This window comes from Thamnophis sirtalis, unplaced genomic scaffold, assembly GCF_051295495.1.
Source record: "Thamnophis sirtalis isolate CommonGarterSnake01/CBP01778 unplaced genomic scaffold, rThaSir2_p1.2 scaffold_13, whole genome shotgun sequence".
Taxonomy (NCBI): Eukaryota; Metazoa; Chordata; class Lepidosauria; order Squamata; family Natricidae; genus Thamnophis; species Thamnophis sirtalis.
This window is the reverse complement of record NW_028261393.1, coordinates 46,165,201-46,187,690: the sequence shown is the minus strand read 5'-3', so window position 1 is coordinate 46,187,690 and position 22,490 is coordinate 46,165,201. Positions and strand designations below refer to the sequence as shown.

General features: G+C 43.3%; 1 protein-coding gene across 1 annotated transcript in view; it reads left to right on the top strand.

The window, feature by feature from the left end:
• The window catches only part of F8 (coagulation factor VIII), a 52,326-nt gene that overhangs the window by 7,849 nt on the left and 21,987 nt on the right, over nt 1–22,490 (top strand). Inside the window, exons 3-13 of the mRNA XM_087728310.1 lie at nt 1,224–1,346; nt 2,564–2,776; nt 3,669–3,740; nt 4,412–4,516; nt 6,376–6,597; nt 9,607–9,874; nt 11,476–11,647; nt 14,180–14,273; nt 16,324–16,535; nt 18,770–18,920; nt 20,095–20,304. Coding sequence (XP_087584436.1) covers nt 1,224–1,346; nt 2,564–2,776; nt 3,669–3,740; nt 4,412–4,516; nt 6,376–6,597; nt 9,607–9,874; nt 11,476–11,647; nt 14,180–14,273; nt 16,324–16,535; nt 18,770–18,920; nt 20,095–20,304 — 1,842 coding nt within the window. The remainder of the gene's footprint in view (nt 1–1,223; nt 1,347–2,563; nt 2,777–3,668; nt 3,741–4,411; nt 4,517–6,375; nt 6,598–9,606; nt 9,875–11,475; nt 11,648–14,179; nt 14,274–16,323; nt 16,536–18,769; nt 18,921–20,094; nt 20,305–22,490) is intronic.

Below are 22,490 nucleotides of genomic sequence, written 5' to 3'. Positions count from 1 at the left end.
CGGCGTTGCCCCGGTATTTATTTATAGGGGGGAAATATCTGGACCCAACGTAATTTCTAATGTTGGATTTTCCCCCTTACCAGAGGGAGCCCCCTTGTGGAGTACTGTGAAGCCATAACCATGGCAACTCCACTGCACTGTACAGTAGAAGTCATTTTACGGCAATACAGTAGAATCCATTTTAAGGCACAACAGGATGTATCTTAATACACACCCCTTAATCTTACCCTCCTCAGTATTTGTTTCCAGAGAGTAAGTCATCTTTGTAGGAAGTTTGGTTGAAATTCCTCGAGGCGTTCCAGAGTTATGCTGGAACACACACACACACACACACACACACACACACGTATGTATGTATGTATGTATGTATGTATGTATGTATGTATGTATGTATGTATCTGGGGTGGGTTCCTGCCAGTTCTAACTTCTATAGAAGAGGTTCCACAAATCTACAGTGCTGTTTAGAACTGATTCCACCTCCCTCCCTCCGCCCGTCTGCACATCGTCAAGATGAACCGCGAGGGGAGGAATTCTGGGAGTTGAAGTCCACAAGTCTTAAAGCTGTCAAGTTTGAACACCCCTGCCTGAGTTTCTGAGCCAACATTTTGGTTGCTAAGCAAGAGCGTTGTTAAGTGAGTTTCACCACATTTTACAAGTTGGCCATGCCCACCCAGTCACAAGGCTGGCAAGCCACTCCCACCCGGTCACATGGCCAGCAAGCCACTCCCACAAAGCAGGCCACACCCACAGAAGAGGTTCTAAAAAAATTTGAAACCCACCACTGGTATGTATGTAATGTCAAAGCACCTGGTATGCCCAAATATGGGAGGGAGCATACTGCTTCCCTTTTGCCTTTCAGCTCCACCCTAGGAGCCTTCCAGGCAGAAAACCAAATGCAACACAATATATATTTATAATGCTTGTAAATGGGAACACACTATGTATTTACTTGAGGAAGATTAGTCACAGGAAAGGAAACTCAACCAGCAGATGATGTAATAGTAGCTGTGGATCTGTAATAGTGGCACATGAATCAAAGGTTTTCAAATGTTTGCAAATAAAAGAAGAACAGAAATCCAAAGAAATCCAAACCCATCCTTGGAATTTCTTCTCGCACAACTTCAGAGGGGGTGGAGGACAGTTCCAAAGCCCAATTCCCATCTCATCTTTCCTTCACAATCAGCAGAACTTCAGCCTGTACTGATTTTCCTTCTTTCCATCAGGTCTTTTGGGCCCCATCATCCAAGCCGAAGTCTATGACAAGGTGGTTGTGACCTTTAAGAACATGGCTTCCCACCCTTTCAATATTCATGCCAAAGGTGTATCTTATTGGAAAAGTTCTGAAGGTGAGAATGACACCCCAACTATCCTTCTTGCATCTTCTTCAAATTCTTTCCACTGCTGACTGGAGCCGTGTTGGTACTGTGGATAGAATGCAGTACTGCAGGCTACTTCCGCTGCCTGCCGGCTGCCTGCAGTTTGGTAGTTCGATTCTCAATGGCTCAAGGTTGACTCAGCTTTCCATTCTTCCGAGGTGGGTAAAATGAGCCCCCTGATTGTCTGGGGGCAATAGGCTGGCTCGGTAAACCAGTTAGAAAGGGCTGCAAAGCACTGGGAAGTGGTATATAAGTAAGTGCTATTGTTATTACTGCAGCTGATTGGATGTTGCGTTAGGAGCCATGGTGGCCCAATGGTCAGAAGGCAGTATTGCAAGCTAATTCTGCCTGCATTCAGGAGTTCGATCCTGACGTTGATTAGGGTTGACTCAGCCTTCCATCTTTGCGAGATCGGTAAAATGAGGACCCAGATTGTTTGGGGGAAATAGGCTGACTCTGTAAACTGCTTAGGAGGCAGACGTGGGTTCCTACCAGTTCGCACCTATTCGGTAGAACCAGTTCGTCAAATCTACCGAACCAGTTAGAAGAGGTTCCACCAGTGGACCCGGAAAGCAGGCCACATCTACAGAAGAGGTTTCAAATTTTTTTGAAACCCACCACTGGTCCTTGGATATGATTATTCTACACTATCATGCTCATATTTATAAAACTCAGTGCCTCTGTGAAAGGTAAGGATGACTACTGCGTTTGTGGTGCAATCAGAACATTGCGTGTGTTGAAGTTGTTTTAACACAAACCAAAGATGCCTTTTAAAAAACAAGTTTACCTCATATTCTTATGCATGCCAGGGCTGTGTGTGAGGTAATTTAAGGTGGTTCTGACAAGTGTCGTCGGCATCTTCATATCCGGTCACATGGGTGGCAAGCCACTCCCATCCGGTCACATGGACGGCAAGCCACTCCCACAAAGAAGGCCACACCCACAGAGTAGGTTTGAACAATTTTTGAAACCCACCACTGTTAGGAGGGCTGTAAAGCACTGTGAAGCGGTATATAAGTCTAAGTGCTATCTCTATGGCTCAACTTTCTATTCAAGAGCCAGAGTGAAGAGTGCAATCAGATTCAGCCTTTGGACCCAGCTGCAGTGTAGTTTGCGTGGTTTGGGCTTAGCATGTTGTATGACCTCAACCTTTATAGTCATGGATGACAGTGGTTATATGTTTTCAGGGGCGGGCTATGATGATTTGACCAGCCAGCAAGAGAAAGAAGATGATGCCGTGGAACCTGGTCACACCCATGTCTATGTGTGGGAGATCTTAAAAGATCAAGGGCCAACCGGATCGGACTCACACTGCTTAACTTATGCCTATTCCTCTCATGTGGACAGCGTCAAGGATATTAACTCTGGATTGATTGGACCACTGCTGGTCTGTAAGCCAGGTAAGATCAGGTGGTGAAAGTAGACCATCTTCTTGAAAGTCGATTGGCGATTCTCAGGTCATGGTTGAAAAAGCACCTTTGAGACATCCTCGAAGTTTTGTTCAGATTCACATGGACCTACTAGCATTCATCAAGCAATATTTGTGATTTCTAGTCCGTATATTCATTTCCAGTGGATGCAGTGGCTCAGTGGTTAAGATGTAGTTTTCAATGTAATTTGACACCACATGTATACTCTTTCTTTTTTTCTTTTCTCTTTCTTTATTTTATATTCTTACTACTATTACTATTATTACTTTTTCTCTAAAAATAGGATAGGCTAAGCATATTGACATGTAGCGGAAATACACCAAGGAGAGGAGGAGTTGGAAAGAAGAAAGATGGGCAGAGAGGGATGGGAGAGTGGGTGGTGGAGGGAAGATGAGAAGGATGGGGGGGAGTGGATTGTGGAGAGAGGAGTGGTAGAGGGGGAGGGGAAGTAGAGTAGAGGGGGATGATGGAAGGAAGATAGAAAGTTGGAGGGTGGTAGAAGAAAGAGGTGTATGGAGAGCAGAAGAGCTAGAATGGGTTCCTATTTTGGGGGGCATTGTTGACAAGAGGAACTGATGTAATTATTATTTAATACTATATGACATGGGCTATGTATAGTATACATGTGAGTGTGTGTTATGAAAAGAAAATAAAATATTTCAAAATAAAGATGTTATCATAGTAGATAATTCGACAGCGTTGTGGGAATTAGCTGTTTAGCAGAGTGATGGCATTTGGGGAAAAAAAATATTTCAGGATTCTTGTTTTGCTCCAGTTTAGAAAATTGTCATCTGCTTAAAAATCCGTGGAAAGTCTTTTTGTCATTTTGTTTTGATGGGTCTATGGAGTTTCTCTTTTGCAGGAGCTTTGATGAGCATAAAATCCGGGGGCAAAATACAAGAATTTGTGCTGCTGTTTTCTGCATTTGATGAAGGTAAGAGAAGAATGGGGGAGGAAGTAGAGGGGGGAAAACATGTTTATGCCCCCCTTGTACTTGTGTTTTTATTCTGTGGAATAAGGTCATCAGCAGTGAATATACCTTTCTGTAGGATTTAGTCTTCACTTGTTCCTAATGCGTTTAATACTTTGTGTCCAACCAACATCCTAGATTACATCTCTTGGTTAGTTGCATACTATGGTACAGTATCTAATTTAGCAGATTCTAAGGGAATCCAGTTTTATTTTAGTTTAAGACTGGCTTCTACACTTCATAAGGTACAGATCTGGACAGAAAAACAAGATACCAATTACACAGTTTATGGCTAAACTGCAGTCAGGACTGTTTTTCTTTCAAAACTAAGTCATCTGCAGCTGTAGGAAACTGATTATAAGTTCTACCTGAAAAGGTTTAGTCTCAATGTCTAATTCTGATTTTCCTATAATGGGCCCGAACAGTGGATAATGGTGGCCTCTTTTCTTGGTGATTTTGAATTCCTTGAACTAAACTCTATTACTTGCTTTCTCTCTCTCTCTCTCTCTCTCTCTCTCTCTCTCTCTCTCTCTCTCTCTCTCTCTCTCTCTCTCTCTCTCTCTCTCTCTCTTCTCTTCTCTCCCTCCCTCCCTCCCTCCCTCCCCCCCTCTCCCTCCCTTCAACGTCTCCATCAGACAAGAGCTGGTATTCTTCTTCTCACATCAGAGGAAATGCAAAACCTTCATTGACTCAACCTCAGTTTCATACTATCAATGGGTTCACTCATTCTTCTCTGCCTGGTAAGTCTGGCAAAAAGGACACCACATTTTATAAACCATGTCAGCCATTACATGAAATTGGCAATAAGCCACATATATGACATAGATAGATAGATAGATAGATAGATAGATAGATAGATAGATAGATAGATAGATAGATAGATAGATAGATAGATATAGATGATAGATGAGCTAGATAGAGGGAGGGAGGAAGGTATGATGGAATGGATAGATGAGATAAATAGATAGATAGATAGATGATAGATAGATAGATAGATAGATAGATAGATAGATGATAGATAGATAGATAGATAGATAGATAGATAGATAGATAGATAGATAGATATAGAGGAGATAGATGGAGGGAGGGAGGAAGGTATGATGGATGGATAGATGAGATAAATAGATAGCTAGATAGCTAGATGATAGCTAGCTAGATAGATAGATAGATGATAGATAGACAGACAGACAGACAGACAGACAGACAGACAGACAGACAGATATAGATGATAGATGAGATAGATGGAGGGAGGGAGGAAGGTATGATGGATGGATAGATGAGATAAATAGATAGATAGATAGATGATAGATAGATAGATAGATAGATAGATAGATAGATAGATAGATAGATAGATAGATAGATATAGATGATAGATGAGAGATGGAGGGAGGGAGGAAGGTATGATGGATGGATAGATGAGATAAATAGATAGCTAGATAGCTAGATGATAGCTAGCTAGCTAGCTAGCTAGCTAGATGATAGATAGATAGATAGATAGATAGATAGATAGATAGATAGATAGAGAGCTAGAGAGCTAGAGAGCTAGATAGCTAGATAGCTAGATAGCTAGATGATAGATAGTTAGATAGATAGATAGATAGATAGATAGATAGATAGATAGATAGATAGATAGATAGATGATAGATGAGATAGATAGATGGAAGGAGGGAGGAAGGTATGATGGATGGATAGATGAGATAAATAGTTGATAGCTAGCTAGCTAGCTAGAAGAGAAGAGAATAAAATAGAATAGAATAGAATAGAACCATTCGGATCATGTCACTTTATAGTAATTAACTGAACGAACTAGAAATGAAATGAATGAATGACATAATAAGAAAAAACAACTCTCTGCAAGTTGCTTTTCACTCTTCATTTTTGTGACTGTCCGACTTAGTTTATCACTCTTGAATCTTTATTTTTCAAATTTTGCTCCAAGTATCCACATTCGTTTACAGTTCTACCAACGCATGCAGTTTTCACTTGTAACTACATTTGCCTTAATATAATGTATTTTGCTACACTATTTATTTATTTATTTAGTTGTTTGTTTGTTAGTCAAACATGTACAAGATAACAAGTATAGGTATGAACATAAGCATCAATAAAGGAAGTAAATACAAATAAATGGGGATTGTAGGACAGGGACGGAAGGCACACTGGTGCGCTTATGCACGCCCCCTTTACGGACCTCTTACGAATGGGGTGAGGCCCACGGTAGACAGTTTAAGGTTGAAGCTGTGAGTGTTTGAGGATGTAACAATGGAGTCAGGTGGAGCATTCCAGGCGTTGACCACTCTGTTGCTGAAGTTGCATCTTCTGCAATCGAGTTTGTAGCGGCTTACCTTGAGTTTGTATTTCTAGGAGCACATGCATTGATTCCCAATATAGTTATATCACTCTCGATTGTCCTTATTATTAGCAAACTGCGGGGCATAATACTGTGAAGGACAAGCTCTGAATGCTAATTCGAACTTAGATTCCTTCCTTGGTTTGAAAACACGAAGTTGGGAGTTTGCACTCCTGCATCTCACCCACATGTTGCCTTGAGCATCCCTAAGCATCTCAACTAGAACGTTGCTCTTTTCCCAACCTACAGACCTCAAACTGTGTGAGAAGCGGCCCGTCTACTGGTATGTCATTAGCCTCGGCACCCAGCCTGAAGTTCACTCCATACTTTTTGAGGGTCACAGTTTTTTGGTGAGGGAACATCGACTTGTCACTCTGGACATCTCCCCGGCTGTATTCCTCACTGCTGAGACGACCCCCAGAACCAATGGCACATTTCGGATGTTCTGCCAGATTCCATCACATCAGCAAGGTACCTGCATTTAGCAATTAAATAACAACATGATCAGGAGCCTGTGAGTTCGATCCTAGGCAGAGACTGATATTTCTCTCTGTGGGTACAATGCGAATATATCTGCTGGGGGAAAAAAACTCTGCATTGGTGACAGGAAAGGCATCTGGCCAGTAAATACTCAGCTCCATTCAGTTGGCCAGATCCTACCCCACGAGGGATCACGGGGTCATTAAAAGAAGATGATGGTTGATGGTGAGATAGAGAGTGTGACTCATTTTCCATTTAACATAAACGAGCTGAAAATGGTAGCTTTAAAGAGTTTGAGCTTTTAGACACATCCTGTATAAATTCAGAGGACTCTCTCTGGGCATCTACCAAAATCCTTGCCCTACCCAATTAAAACAAAATTAAATGCATCATTATATGGAGGTTTCAAAACAAGGCACAAATCTATTTCGGATCTTTCCTTTGGATCCTCCCTGGGTTGCATGGGACTGCTTAGAAAACAAATATTGTTGATAACTATTGCTTTTATGCATTTATCTCCCAGCAAAAGGACCAAAGTGATCTCTTCTGCCCCCCCCCCTCCGTCCGGTAATGAACGCAGACACAGGCTTAGCTGTTTGACACTCTTCACAGCAATTATAATCCTGTTGGCTGAAAGCCCAGACACGACTCACTGGCAAGACGTTGGCAGCAACCCAGACTCCAACAGACACAGGAACACAAGACAGACTAGACGAGGAGTTCTCCAGATTAGTAAGAATGGTTGTGTCCTGCAAAAAGACTCCTCCCAAAGTCTCTTCTTATATACTCTCTTGGGAGGAACCAAGCCACAACTACCTGGGCTTGATTATCTCTTATGAGTCTGTCTCCATAACTGCTGCCTCCGTTTCTCTGCCCTCCATTGCCTGGCGTCAGGGACAAACTCCCTTTGATCCTCCCCACTGCTCCATGCCTCAGGCGCCTCCTGGTGGCCAACCAGCCTCTCTGGTCCCTGCTCTGAGTCTGAACCCTGCTCAGGGTCCTCCACATCTTCCATAGCAGACTCATAGGGGTCCTCGCTATCGGAGTCCATCGGCAGCTCCAACGGCTACTGCTGGGCCACAACAGTGATGTAAGGATGATAGAGAGTTTTTCAGTTTCCTTTCTCAACTGGTCAATGGATGCTTTGGGATTCGTCCTGCCCATCACAAGAGGCATTTTGGCACTTGCAAGCATCCCCGAATTATAGCAACCATCTGTCAAAGCATCCGTAGAGAGGCTCTCAATTTCAGTTCTCTGGAGCCACTGCTGGAACAAGGGTATCTGACTGTGGATTTTCACACCATATTCAATGAGGCCCAAAGCAATGTCCAATCCATCTTTGTTTTGGCAACAGTTCTTTACTGCTGCTTCGAGATTCTCAAGCTCCTTGCAAAAATTTGATTCAGCAAGGCAAACATGCAGTCTTAACAAAATAACAGAGTTGGAAAGGACCTTGGAGGTCTTCTAGTCCAATCCCCTGATCAGCCAGGAAACCCTAAAACCATTTCAGACAAATGATTGTCCACTCTCTTCTTGCTCAAGCACCCACAACTTCACTGAAAGCTCTTCATTGGAATCTGTAAGTGTCTCCATTCATCAAGAACGCTTTTGAGATCCACCCCATTCATCAAGAATGCTTTTGAGATCCACCCTGTTGGGATCTTGAATTTGATTGATGGACAAATTTGTTGGGCCAACGAAAGCTTGAAACTCTAGGGAGTCACTACAGCTTTGAGCATTTATCTTTAAAACTAATGTTCTTGCAGTCATATCTTGATCTAGTAAAACCACCTTCCTAACGTAAATGTGTTATATATATTAGACATTGGGTCAATTCGATTATTAGATAGGGACCTCCTCATCTGAAATATTTGTTTATATGATATATTTTTCTTGTTAAATAAGGATGATTCAGTTTACAACTACTTGCAGACCCATTATGTAAGGGGGGAACAGAATTTATCAGGGGTTTTTTTTAGTTTTCTTTTCAGCATCCAGCCAGGATGGATTTTTTTTCTACATTTAATGTTTAGGTCATTTTTTCCCACCCACCCCCTTTTTGTACAGTTTTTCTTTCTTTTCTGTTGTTGCTACAGTTGGATGTATGTTTTCTCTGGGTTTTTTTCTACTTTTTATTTTATTCCCATTGACAAAACATAATAATCTATCTTCTATCTATCTATCTATCTATCTATCTATCTATCTATCTATCTATCTATCTATCTATCTATCTATCTTATCTTATCTTATCTATCTATCTATCTATCTATCTATCTATCTATCTATCTATCTATCTACAGTATCTATCTATCATCTATCCATCCATCCACCATCCATCCATCCATCCATCCATCCATCCATCCATCCATCCATCCATCCATCCATCCATCCATCCATCCATCTATCTATCTATCTATCTATCTATCTATCTATCTATCTATCTATAAAAATGGCTGCATGTGTGTATGTTCCAACATAACTCTGGAACGCCTCGAGCAATTTCAACCAAATATGATACACAGATGACTTACTCTCTGGAGAAAAATACTGTGTGGGTAAGACAGCCCTAATATCCCTCAGGGTTTGTATTCTGTTAAGATACAGTCTGTTGTGCCTTAAAATGGTTTCTGCCATACTGCCATAGAATGGCTTCTAATGTACATTGCAGTGGGGTTGCCATGGTAACGGCTTCACAATACTCCACAAGGGGGCTCCCTCAGGTAATGGGGAAAATCAACATTAGAAATTACGTTTGGTCCGGACATTGTCCCCCTATAAATAAATACCCTGGCAATGCCGGGTTATCAACTAGCATATATTTAAAAAATGTATCATGCCAGATCATGTCATAGGGAAAAGGAACATTTGATAAACATGCAATTTGGAAGTAATAGACACCAGACCTGAATTGCAGATTGACTGACTTAGCAAGCTCTAAAACTTGCTTCAACAAAGAGAAAGTGAAACCTGGCTAACATCTTGTTTACCATTGACTTTCAGCTGGCATGGAAGCCTTAATTCAAGTGGAAGTTTGTCCAGAACCTATTCAAAAGAAGCTGAGGATGGTAGAACCGTCTCCAAACGAGGACTATTATGATGAATATGAGGGAGACGATTTGGAAAGCACGGTGGTAGACTTGGATGAGTTTTCACCAAGGATTGCTGGACGTTCTCGGGCCAAAAGATTACCTGTGACCTGGATGCATTATATTGCTGCAGAGGAAGGTGATTGGGACTATGCCCCAGTGAAGCCCACTCACCTGGACAGGTAAATCACCTCAAGCCATTATGATGTTCGGATCAAGCCTTTCATGAAGGGCAAACTCAATAACAAGAAAGACTTTTATCGATAGTGAAGTACAGACTCTTCAAAGGACGATTGTAATTCTGCAGATCTACTTATACCTAGGATAAACTAAGGTGGAATCAATCTTTCTCAACATCTGCCTTTCTTGGGTTGACTTTTGCAATAGTCCTGTTTCCTTCCCTATAGTTATAGGGTCTGCTAGAAATTCCATTAATCCATAAGGAAGGCCTAGGGAGCTTTGGTGATGAGGAATCATCAAAGGATTGGCTTCAGTTACACGCAGACAACTGTCCAAAAGGACAAAGATAGAAACACCAGACACACTAGATCAGGGGTGTCAAACTCAAAGCCCGTGGGCCGGATCTGGCCTGCGGGGCTGCCCTAGAAACAGAGGACTGGCCTGCGGTGCCTCTGCCAGAGAAAACAGAGCGTGGGAGGCTGGGAGGAAGCCATCGCAGCCGAAAACGGAGCCCGGGAGGGCCGCATGTGGCTCTCACAAGCTCCATTTTTGCTGGCAGAGTGCTAGCAAAACAAACTATTAGGTAAAGTGGCATTTGATGACATGACTGACGTCGAGCGGACCCTGCCCACTCTGCCCATAGCCTGCCCACCCAGCCCCCTGTTCTGACCGAGGCTTCCTGAAAGCATGAAGCAAACTCCTTGTCCTGAAAAATAAAAACCCTTTTATTAATTTACTGTGAATTTTGCTCATTCACATCCACAAAGTCTTTCAAGGGAGGATTTACAGTCACAGACCTTATCTGGCTTGGAGAACTGCCAGGCCGATATCTGCAAGAGATATCGGGGAGTCTTGGAGAGTCACAAACCAATTAAACGAACTAATTGTCTCCTGCAAACTCCACTCCCATTTCACTCCTCTTTTATTTCGTCTGGGAGGGGCCATTCATCGTCCACCTGTAGCCTTACTCCCAAATCGATCCCTGTCCTTTAGCTGTTCCCACATCTGTCAACTCTGTGCATGCCCACACTGGGAACAGGCTCCAGCTGTTCATCTGCCTCACTGATGTCTGACTCTGAAGGCAGCTGATAACTGGCATACGGCTCTGGCCCCCTCTCTGCCTCTGACACAGAGCCCTCGTCAGAGACTTCCCCAGCCTCCAGGACTGGTCCATGTTCCTCCCCAACCTCCTCACTGTCCGAATCTGCTGCCAGCACTACTGGCCGCTGGCAGCCCCCTTCCCCAGATCCCTGAGGTCAAACACAAACCTAATGTGGCCCTCAATGAAATTGAGTTTGACACCCCTGCTCTAGAGGCTTGCTACTGCTGTAAAAAGAAGTGAAAAGTGCTAATTCTTTAATTTAACACGACGGGTTAAGGAGAAGGGATCAGGTTATGGTAGTATGAAAAACACCAAGTTGGAAAATTATGGTCTGGGAGCAACCCAAGCAATATACCAAACATTTCATTTAAATACTTTAGCATTTCAATGATGCTATAAATAAATTATAAAAAGGCATTTGACTAACTAGGGATTTGCTAAACCACTACTGATCTAATATTCTCTTGAGTTCTAGCCCTGGCTTTCTCTCCTCCTCCGCAGCACTTACAGCAAATCTCTGGAAAATGGCCCCCAACGGATCGGGTCCAAATATAAGAAAGCAATGTTTGTGGAATATGAGGATGCGGCTTTCAACACGCGGAAGGCATCCAAACCGGATCATTTGGGTCTCCTGGGACCAGTCCTCCAAGGAGAAGTCGGCGACGAATTTATTGTAAGTGATGAGATGCTCTCCTCTGAGAATGTTCTCATGATCAGTGGAGAAATATTGGCGCCATGCAGACAAATCCTCTTGGTTCAAACTAGGGAAGGACCTTTGGCCTTTGAAAGATCATAGAACCCTTGGTTTGGATGGATGGGATCTTGTAAGAAATCCTCAGATCATCCCAGACCAAGAGCTGTCAATCTCTTCTTGGAAGCCTCCAATGGATGGAACATCCTTGATTTCAGAAGGTTGGCTATCCCACTGCCTAAACAACAGTCTTTTATGAGCTGTCAAGGCTGCACAATCAAAACTAAGGATCCTTAGTTTCCTTATCAAAATCTTTAATGGACTCTAACAGAAATGTTCAGTTCATTTAGTTATTCTTTGATCTGCATATGTATCCCAGGGTCAGGTTCCCCTCACATATATGTGCTAGTCATTCCTGACTCTAGGGGGCAGTGCTCATCTCCGTTTCAAAGCCAAAGAGCCAGCGCTCTCCAAAGTTATCTCCGTGGTCATGTGGCTGGCATGACTCAATGCCGAAGGCTCACGGAACGCTGTTACCTTCCCATCAAAGGTGGTTCCTATTTTTCTACTTGCATTTTTACGTGCTTTCGAACTGCTGGGTTGGCAGAAGCTGGGACAAGTAACGGGAGCTCACTCCATTACGCAGCACTAGGGATTCAAACCGCCAAACTGCCGACCTTTCTGATCAACAAGCTCAGCATCTTAGCCACTGAGCCACCGCGTCCCTTAGAAGACTACTTGTATCCCCTATTAAATAGATGAAAAGAAAGGAGGCAAATTCACACAACACAGATTTTGCTATAACTAAGTTCCTATGAATTTCAAAGCAATCCCTCTTCATTAAGGGACTGAAAAACTAAATAAAATAGTACAGTGTACTAAGCATTATAAGATGATGGAGTAATGCATATTCAATAATCTGAATCAATAAAAGCTGCATTCACCAAAGGTTTGCTATATTCATACTTGTTATAGTCGGTTGTATCAAAGATTTTTTTTACAACAATTTTCTGCTTTTTTTCACCAATTCATTAAAGTGCCTCATATTTTTTCCCCCAATAGAGCATATCAATCTTGATGTTGACTACACCAGGTCTGCCTTAGTTCATCAGCAGTAAATTGATTGCTTTTATTGATTGTAAACTCTCTCACATCCTTGAGGGAAATGAGTAATTGATCAATAATGGCACTGTGTAAATAAACAAGCAAACTGGAGGTGGGATTCAGCAGGTTCTGACCAGTTCTTGAGTACTGCTAGCGGAAATTTTCAGTAGTTTAGAGAACTGGTAAATACCACCTCTGGCTGGCCCCGCCCCCATCTATTTTTTGCCTCCCGAGTCCCAGCTGATAGGGAGGAAATCGGATTTTTGCAGTATCCTTCCCCTGGAGTGGGGAGGAAATGGGGATTTTGCAGTATCCTTCTCCTGTGGTGGGGAGGGAATGGAGATTTTACAGTATCTTTCTCCTATGGTAGGGAGGGAATGGAGATTTTACAATATCCTTCCCCTGGAATGGGATGGAAATGGAGATTTTGCAGTATCCTTCTCCTGTAGTGGGAAGGGAATAGGGATTTTGCAGTATCCTTCCCCTGGAGTAGGGAGGAAATGGGGATTTTGCAGTATCCTTCCCCTGGAGTAGGGAGGAAATGGGGATTTTGCAGTATCCTTCCCCAGCCATGCCCACCAAGCCACGCCCACAGAACAGGTAGTAAAAAATGTTGAATCCCACCACTGAAGCAAACCAACGAACCAAACTGTTTTCAAGTTTAAAAGTTTAAAGTGTAAATAGTAGGAGGTCAGCTGCTTAAGAAATTCACTCATTCTAGTTACGATGACTCTGAAGTCTGAGGAAAATGGTGTGTTCACATTTATTCGTTAAAAATGTTAAGTTTCTATAGAGGTTCACAGTCATCCAGGTCATGGTTGTCCCAGAGGTGCTATTTAAAAGTAAAAGAAGTACAGTACTCTTCTGATATACGGGACCCCAATATACCTCTAATAATGGGTGCAGAAGTTTGTGATTAAATACTATCTGGAAGGTCCCAGATCTTCATTTCCCTGTTTTGGTAGATTTGATACATAATATTGTTCCACATAAGGGACACTGTGGCTCAATGAGTAAAACACTGAGCTTGTCAACCAGAAAGGTCGGCAGTTCAGCAGTTTGAATCCCTAGCGCCGCATAATGGAGTGAGCTCCCATTACTTGTCCCAGCTTCTGCCAACCTAGCAGTTTGAAAGCACGTAAAAATGCAAGTAGAAAAATAGGAACCATCTTTGATGGGAAGATAACAGTGTTCCGTGCGCCTTTGGCATTTAGTCATGACGGCCACATGACCAAGGAGATGTCTTTGGACAGCGCTGGCACTTCGGCTTTGAAATGGAGATGAGCACCAACCCCTAGAGTCGAGAACAACTAGCACGCGAGTGAGGGAGAACCTTTACCTTTATCTTATTGTTCCACATCTGGAATACTTCAAAGAGATTGAATGGAATATCAAACTGTCTCATTTCAGATTGTGTTTAAGAATTTGGCCAGCCGGCCCTACAACATTTACCCTCATGGAATCACCAATGTCACCTCATTCCATCCCATCGGAAGTACTCGACGTAAGACAGTGGGAAGGAGGGATCTCTTGGGAGGTGTCTGTGGAAGGGCGGTGGGGATGACTCTCGTGCTGCATTCACATGTAATCTGAAAGTAGAGGGAAGGAGGGAGGAGTCAAACATGCCAAGACTGAGTCCTCAGCTTGATCTGCGAAGCTGGTCTGAAGATTGTGCTCTGTGCTAAATCAAACATCAGGATAAGTTGAGTGCTTGGACTGGTGCGGTAGCCTAAAGTTTGAGCTGCTCCTCTCCTACCTGCTCTCCCGTGTAAAATAAATGTTGGAAAGCAGAGCATGATGAAATCTTACGTCAACTTTGGAGAAATGTTAGAAAGTATATTTTTAAGATACTTCTCTCTCTGGGCACACGGAGAATGTATCTGCTGAACAAAACTCCGCATTGGCAACAGGAAGGGCATCTGGCCAGTAAACACTGAGCTCCATTCAGTTGCCCAGACTCCACTCCGCAAAGGATTATGGGGTCATTAAATGAAGAAGAAGAAGACATTGGTAAGTTGAGCGTTTGTAGCTGATCTAAGATGCCAACGTGATTCACTTAACAACCATGTTAGTTACATAAGAACTGCAGTGATTCACTTAACAACTGTGGCAAGAAAGGTCATTAAATGGAGAAGATCTCACTTAATAAATGTTTCACTTAACAACACAAATTTGGGTCGCTCCCATTGTGGTCGTAACTTAAGGACCAACTATACTGTGATTGTTGGAATATTGACAGATTTCCATTCAAGTTCCATATTTTTGCCCCCCCTCCCTCTCTTCCTTTCTCTGTATCTGTCTCTATGAGAACTAAATTACTATCTGACTTTCTAAAGACTCTTGCTGCCCTCTTGTGTAGAATTGTAGAAGGCTTACGGGATCAAATGTATTTGTTGAATTTCTATAGCTGCCTATCTCAGATACTGTATACATTATGACATGATATGAGAGTTTTTAAAGTTTTCTTTTGGTCAGATATAGTCCAGTGGGCTTTGTAACGCCATGGCTTGTGGCTTAGCCTTGCTGGGAGAAATATCCATCTGGTTCCGTTCCAAGTGGGGAGAAAGACACTGGAAACATGGAGGCTGATTGGAAAGATGGTTTAATGGTGGAGCAGAACCATCAAGCACATGGTCCTGGTGCATCTGATCACATGGAGTTGAGAGAGAGGGTTATTTATACCCTCTCTTGGGCCTTGCCCTTGAGCTTCCTGTTCCTGTGGCAAGGGCATGTATTTTATTGGTCTTAGCTAACCTTGTAGGCAGAGGTGGGATTCAAATAATTTAACAACCAATGACCAGCTGGGTAGGAGTTGCTCGGTGGTCATGTGACTGGGTGGGCATGGCCAACTCAACATCACTCAGGTCAATGGGTGCTTCGCCTTAGCTGTTACAATGTAATAAGGGTTAACCGGAGAGGCAGTTTCTGTAAGCAGAGCAATAAAAATTGGGCTAGAAACACCACCAGAAGATTTCCTTCCTGCCTTCCTTACAGGATTAGCCCTGTAAAGTGTCGGGTGGGGGGGGAAACAAAAGGAGATTTCTTCCAACAACCGGTTCTGCAAGCTGTTTAGAAAGTTAACAAACGGTTCTCCAGAATAGGTGCAAACCGGCTGAATCCCACCACTGCTTGTAGGTTTTCTGAGTCAAGCTTGGTTGAAATTTGCTGGGTAATGCAATGTTCCTCAGATGATTTTGCAATGCAGTGAGTCCTGATGCTAGATAATCCTATGATGTCCTGGAGGGTCATGTCTTAATCCCATCGCCCTGGAGCTGAAATCTTTTGTTTTGTAGATAGGCTGCCCCAGTCCCGCTCAACAGGCACCAAATATCTGCTGGGAAGCTCTGAGTTTCTGTCTCCCTTAAGAATTTCAATTTCTCTTTTAGAGGAAATATAATACTCTGCCTTTTCCTAAAATATTTTGTTCTTCTGGGAGGGGTGGGTGGTAACTTTCTACAGCATCGTGTGTTATCCAGGCCACCGCGCAACAAACGTGGCTACAGCAAACCAGTAGGAAACTAAACCGTATGATATCGTGGTTTGTTTCCTCCTAGATCAGAACATGAAACTGATACCAATACGACCCAAACAGGTGTTTACATACAGGTGGAAGATAATGCCGGAGGACGGCCCGTCTAGATCTGATCCGAGTTGCCTGACTCGCTACTATTACAGCTCAATCAAACCAGCTAAAGACTTAGCATCTGGGCTTATTGGACCCCTCCTGGTCTGCTTCAGAGAAACCATGGATCAGCGAGGCAATCAGGTTCATTGTTACATTGCGGCATAAATAACTGGGGTATTCTGATGGTAACACTAGATCTGTGATGGCGAGCCTATGGCATGTGTGCCACAGGTGGCAAGTGGAGCCATTTCTTAGGGCACATGAGGTGTTGTCCTGACAGTTCCAGCATGCATGTGCCCGCTGGCCAGCTGATTTCGGCCTTCATTTTCGGCCAATTTTCGCCCTCCGGAGGCTTCCCTGAAGCCCACTTGTAGTGGCAGGGGGCAGTGTTCCAAATATCATCCAAAATTAAATCAGAGTCCAAGGCAAAGCATTGTTCTAAGTTCCAATTTATTAAGAGAGACATGTTGGCACATCTGTGGAAAACCCGAATCTGAAAGCTTCCTGGGCTTTCCACCCAATTGAAAAGTTCATGATCTTGCCCCCACACCAGGGGTAGGTTCCTGCCAGTTCTAACATCTTCTATAGAAGAGGTTCTACAAATCTACAGTGCCGTTTAGAACCGGTTCCAGCACCCTCCCCCCGCCCATCCGCACATCATCAAGATGAAGAGCGAGAGGAGGAATTCTGGGAGTTGAAGTCCACAAGTCTTAAAGCTGTCAAGTTTGAACACCCCTGGTTTTTTTTAAAGGGTTAGGACTGCAAGGGTCTTGTAACTTGACAGCTTTAAGACTTGCGTGCCTCAAATGCCAGAGTTCCTGAGCCAACATGATTGGAGGAGGAATTCTGGGAGTTGAAGTCCACAAGTCTTAAAGCTCTCAGGTTTGAACACCCCTGGGTTTTTTTCTAAAGGGTTAGGGGTGCAAGGGTCTTGTAACTTGACAGCTTTAAGACTTGTGTGCTTCAAATGTCAGAGTTTCTAAGCCAACATTTTGGTTGCTAAGCAAGAGCGTTGTTAAGTGAGTTTCACCACATTTTACAAGTTGGCCACTCCCACCCAGTCAAATGGCTGGCAAGCCACTCCCACCAGGTCACATGGCCAACAAGCCACTCCCACAAAGCAAGCCACACCTACAGAAGAGATTCTAAAAAAAATTGAAACCCACCACTGCCCCACACCCACAAGTCCATCACATGGTCCAATCTTCCATTGCCATGCTGGCATCTCCACCCATCCACTTCTGGTCAGGTGCAGGGGTGCAGAGACAAAGAATGACCTTGGGCTTCTAGAAAGGAATGTTTTATTTTGACAACAACAAATTCTACTCCTTACTATTCCCCCTCCCAATTACCCCATAGCATAGTAAAATAACAGAGAGTGTGGCAGGGCAAAGATCCTAAAATGAAAATGGCTGCAGGCCTGACAGCAGGACTGAAAATAAATAAGGAAGAAAGAAACTAAGATATTAGTAAAAAATATTACAGAGAAACAGAAAAAAGAGTTAATGAAGAGATTAGATATTCAGATCACAAAGAAAGTAAAATATTTAGGGATGTGTATTGATTATGGAAGATGATTATTTTAAGCTGATAAAACAAATTAAGATAGATTTGGAAAAATGGAAAAACTTGCAATTATCTCTAAGAGGAATAGCTACAATTAAGATGAATGTATTACTGAGGTTGTTGTTTTTGTTTCAAACAATTCTGATAAAATTGGAGAAAAAAATATTTTGAAGATCTTAATAAAATAATAGTGAAATACATTTGGCAGGGAGAAAAAAAATGTGTGAATTAATGTAAAAATGCTACAAGATGCAAAAGTTAGAGGAGGTTTTGGATGGCCAAATTGGAAATTATATTACCAGGGAGCAGTGCTAAAGTGAATGAAATAATGGATTGTACTGAGAAATATAAGATTATTGACATTGAAGGGACACGATTTGCAATTGGTTTGGCATGCTTTCTTATTGTATGGGAAAAACATGGTTACTTTCAAAGACATTATGTAAGAAATGCTTTCTTATTATTGTGGGAGAAAATTAGAGAACAACACTACTTGAAGATACTAGTTTGGCTTTCAATGATGGAAGTATACATCCAAGTATTATTAATAATTTGTTCTTCAGTGAGGTCACTTTTTGGAGAAGGGAAGACAGTTTTACCAGCAACTAATTCGCTAGAAACATTTGATCCATAGCCTAGCATTATTCAAAGAGCAAATACATCCCCCTTATCAATTTGTAAGTTAGTGGCAATCTTACAGTCAGCAAAGAAAGTTTTAGGTCATTGGTCTTCTTGGTCCAACATCTTAATCTCTAGTTTCCCCACCCAGATTCTGACCCATTAATCTCCTACTTTTGTGATCCTGTCAGATGATTGCCGATGAAGCAAGATTTGTGCTGTTTTCTGTCTTTAATGAAAATTGGAGCTGGTACTTGTCAGAGAATATCAAGCGATTTTGTTCCGATGAAGCCCATGTTAATCGCCAAGACCCTGGATTCTATGCATCCAACCTCATGTACAGTGAGTAACTCCAGATTTTAAAAAAAATGGGGTGAAGAACAGTGAAAGAAAGATAGGATGTTACGTGTGCCTTTCTTACACGTAGCTGGAGCTGTTGTGGAAGGTCTAATAATGCTACTGCAAGTTGGATCCCGGATTTCCTTATACTCATACGTTGAAAATAGGCTGTTGCTTATTTTTTTCATCTTCTTCCAGATAAGGGGTCACCAACTGTTTGGATCTCAGGGACCACTAAATTCATAATTTTAAATCCTGCAGATTACTAAGATGATCTGTCTGGGTGGGCATGGCTAGGTGGTCATGTGACTGGGTGGGTGTGGCCAACTCAATGTCACTCATGTCAAGGGGCGCCTCGATGGCCACTACGCGCCCCTCCCCTCCCAGTCACTACTCACCTGCCCGCCCAGGCTCCTTAGGGCCCCAACAGGAAGCAGTTGTTGGAGTTAAGCATCCACCAGGAGAAAGAGTTGGCAAAATAGCTGGCTCAGTTCAAATTGGATCTGGCTGAGAAGGATGCTCAGCAGCAGCACCTCACTGAGGACTACAAGTATAGGCTTTCCAAGCAGACGGAAGACCTGCAGGAGTGCAAGGCCAGGTACCAGCGCCTGGAGGCTCAACGGGCTGAGATGGTCAACCAGTTCCAGTTCGTGATGCTGTCCCATTGGAACAAGGCCCTCTGGCTCTTTGCCACCAGCAACGCTTCTCTCCAGCCTTCACCCAAAGCCCTGCACCAGGGAACAGCTAAAGAACAGGTATCGACTTGGGAGTAAGGCCATAGGTGGACGGTGAATAACTCCTCCCAGAGGAAATAAAAGAGGAGCAAAAGGGGAATGGAGTTTGCAGGAGACAATTAGTTCACTTCATTGGTTCGTGACTCTCTGAGACTCCTTGCCAAGTTTTGCAGATATCAGCCTGCAGCTCTCCAAGCCAGATAAGGTCTGTGACTGTAAATCCTCCCTTGAAAGACTTTGTGGATGTGAATGAGCAGAATTCACAGTCAATTAATAAAAGGGATTTTGTAGGGACAAGGAGTTTGCTTCATGCTCTTGGTTCAGAACAGATGGGGTTTCACTTATTTGCACAGCCCAGTTGGGGACCTCTGCCCTAGGGTGCTTCAGAGTATTGAAATTCTTTATGCTTCATAATTATTTTTTTCTCACCCTTCTTCTTCCAGGTATCAATGGGTATGTCTTTAATAATCTTCAAATGAAGCTCTGCCAGAACCAAGTGGTATATTGGTATGTCCTAAATGTGGGTGCCCAGAGCGAGGTCATCTCTGTCTTCTTCTCCGGAAACACTTTCAAGCACAACACCATCTCTGAGGAGGTCCTGGCAATCTACCCCTTCTCCGGGGAGACGGTTATCATGTCCATGGACAATCCAGGTTAGGTTGACCTCCATTGTCCTTTGAAGCAACTTGGTGCCTTCAGGAGTTGATGAACTAGAATTCCCACCCTTCCTAATCCAAGTCTGGATTACTGTAATGCGCTCTACATGGGGCTGCCCCTGAAGAGTGTTCGAAGACTACACTTGGTCCAGAACACAGCTGCGTGAGCGATAATGGGTGTACCTAGCAGGGACGTGCAGTCACTAGAGGCAAGGGAGGCGGAGCCTCCCCAGTCTCCTGAGAGAAAGGAAAGAGTTTTAAATATTTTTTTTAATGAATTAAAGCCAGGATAGTTGCTACCAGATTTCAAGTCACAGTGGCTTGGTGTTTGCTCTCAGTGTTAACTAGGAGGAGGCCAGAGAACTCGGGGCCTCTTTTGCTTAAGGAATTTTTCGGCTTTTAAAAGTTAAGGCGGAGTTAAAAAGCAAAATATTTAATATGCAAAAGAGGCACTGATTCTCCCGCCTCCTGATCTGGGAGCAGCGAATCATGTCTTGCACTTGAGTGACTGCACAAGTGCAAGGGTGATTCTGGAGAGGTTTTTCTTTCACCAGCCGCCATTTCTTCTGCAGCCAGCCCAGCACCGAGCGGGGGGGGGGGGGGAGGAGGAGGAGGAGGAGGAGGAGGAGGAGGAGGAGGAGGAGGAGGAGGAGGAGGAGAGCGGTGAGCCCTTGTGGCTGGGCTGGGGAGGGACTCACCGCTCTTCTCCCAGCCAGCCAGCCACTCACCCCCACCCGACCTGCTCCCTGCCTGGCCGGCCAGCCGGCACAAAGACTCACCGCTCTTCTCCTCCCAGCCAGCCAGCCACCCGACCTGCTCCCAAGAATGTCAGCGGGGACGGAGGAGGCGGGGGGCAAGGCGGCAGAGCGCGGCAGCGGCGAGAAGCAAGACCCCCGCCGCTGTGTCCGACAGGCATCTCACATTTATGTCCATCATAAACAAGAGACGCCTGTTGGACACAGCGGCGGGGACGTTGCTTCTCGCCGCTGCCGCGCTCTTGCCTCACCAACGGTATCCCTCACCGCATGTCACTGGCTACCTAGATACACCCATGTTACACCTATCCTCCGCGAACTGCACTGGCTTCCCATTGGTCTCCGGACGCGCTTCAAGGTGCTAGTCGTTACTTTTAAAGCCCTACATGGTATAGGACCTGGCTACCTGAGAGACCGCCTCCTGCCATTCACCTCCCAATGACCAATAAAATTGCACAGGTTGGGCCTCCTTCGGGTGCCGTCAACTGGACAATGCCGGCTGGCGGCCCCCCAAGGGCGGGCCTTCTCTGTAGCTGCACCGGCCGTGTGGAACGATCTACCCATAGAGATCCAGACCCTTACTACTCTCCCGGCCTTCCGTAAAGCGATCAAGACCTGGCTGTTCCGGCAGGCCTGGGGCTGTTGATTATATCCAGCCCCACTTAGACTGAATGGATGGTGTATTATTTTAATAATTGTATCTTTTCTTAATTTTTTAATTTTTTTTTAATCTTGCTTGTAAACCGCCCAGAGTCCCAATGGGAGTGAGCAGCATACAAATTCTATTAAACTAAACTAAACTAAACTTTTAAGGAAAGTTTTTATTTTTAGACAAACATAAACAAACAGAACACAAAACATAAAGCCATCTTCAATTACATGCAGTGTGTCGATTGGTTACAAGGTTATTGTGCATCCTTTCCATAGTCATCACTTAACAATTTATATGAAATCGCATATTGTCAGATCAAATATATTTGTATGTCTTGTTATCATTGTGTCTCATTTATTTGACTATCACTATTATTCCTTCATTTTAAATGAGATATTCTAGATATTGGATTCATATATTATAACAATTCATTACATCATCTTAAATCTATCCAATAATAATATATCCTTATATTGTATTCTGTATCGTTCTATTATTCTTATATTTATAACATTCGCTAACATTTTTCATTTCCATGTTTTTTATCTAACCATTGATAAAACAGATCCCGTATCTCATAAAAATTGTTTATCTTCCTGTTCTCTAATTCCAAATGTCAATTTACTCATTTCAGCACATTCCATTGTTTTGTGAATAACTTCCCTCCTGCGTTGGTATTTTCTCATTTTTCCAATTTTTAGCAAATACAGTTCTAGCTGCTGTTAACACATTTACAATCAAATATTTCAATTCTCTATTGTATGTTTCCGGTATGA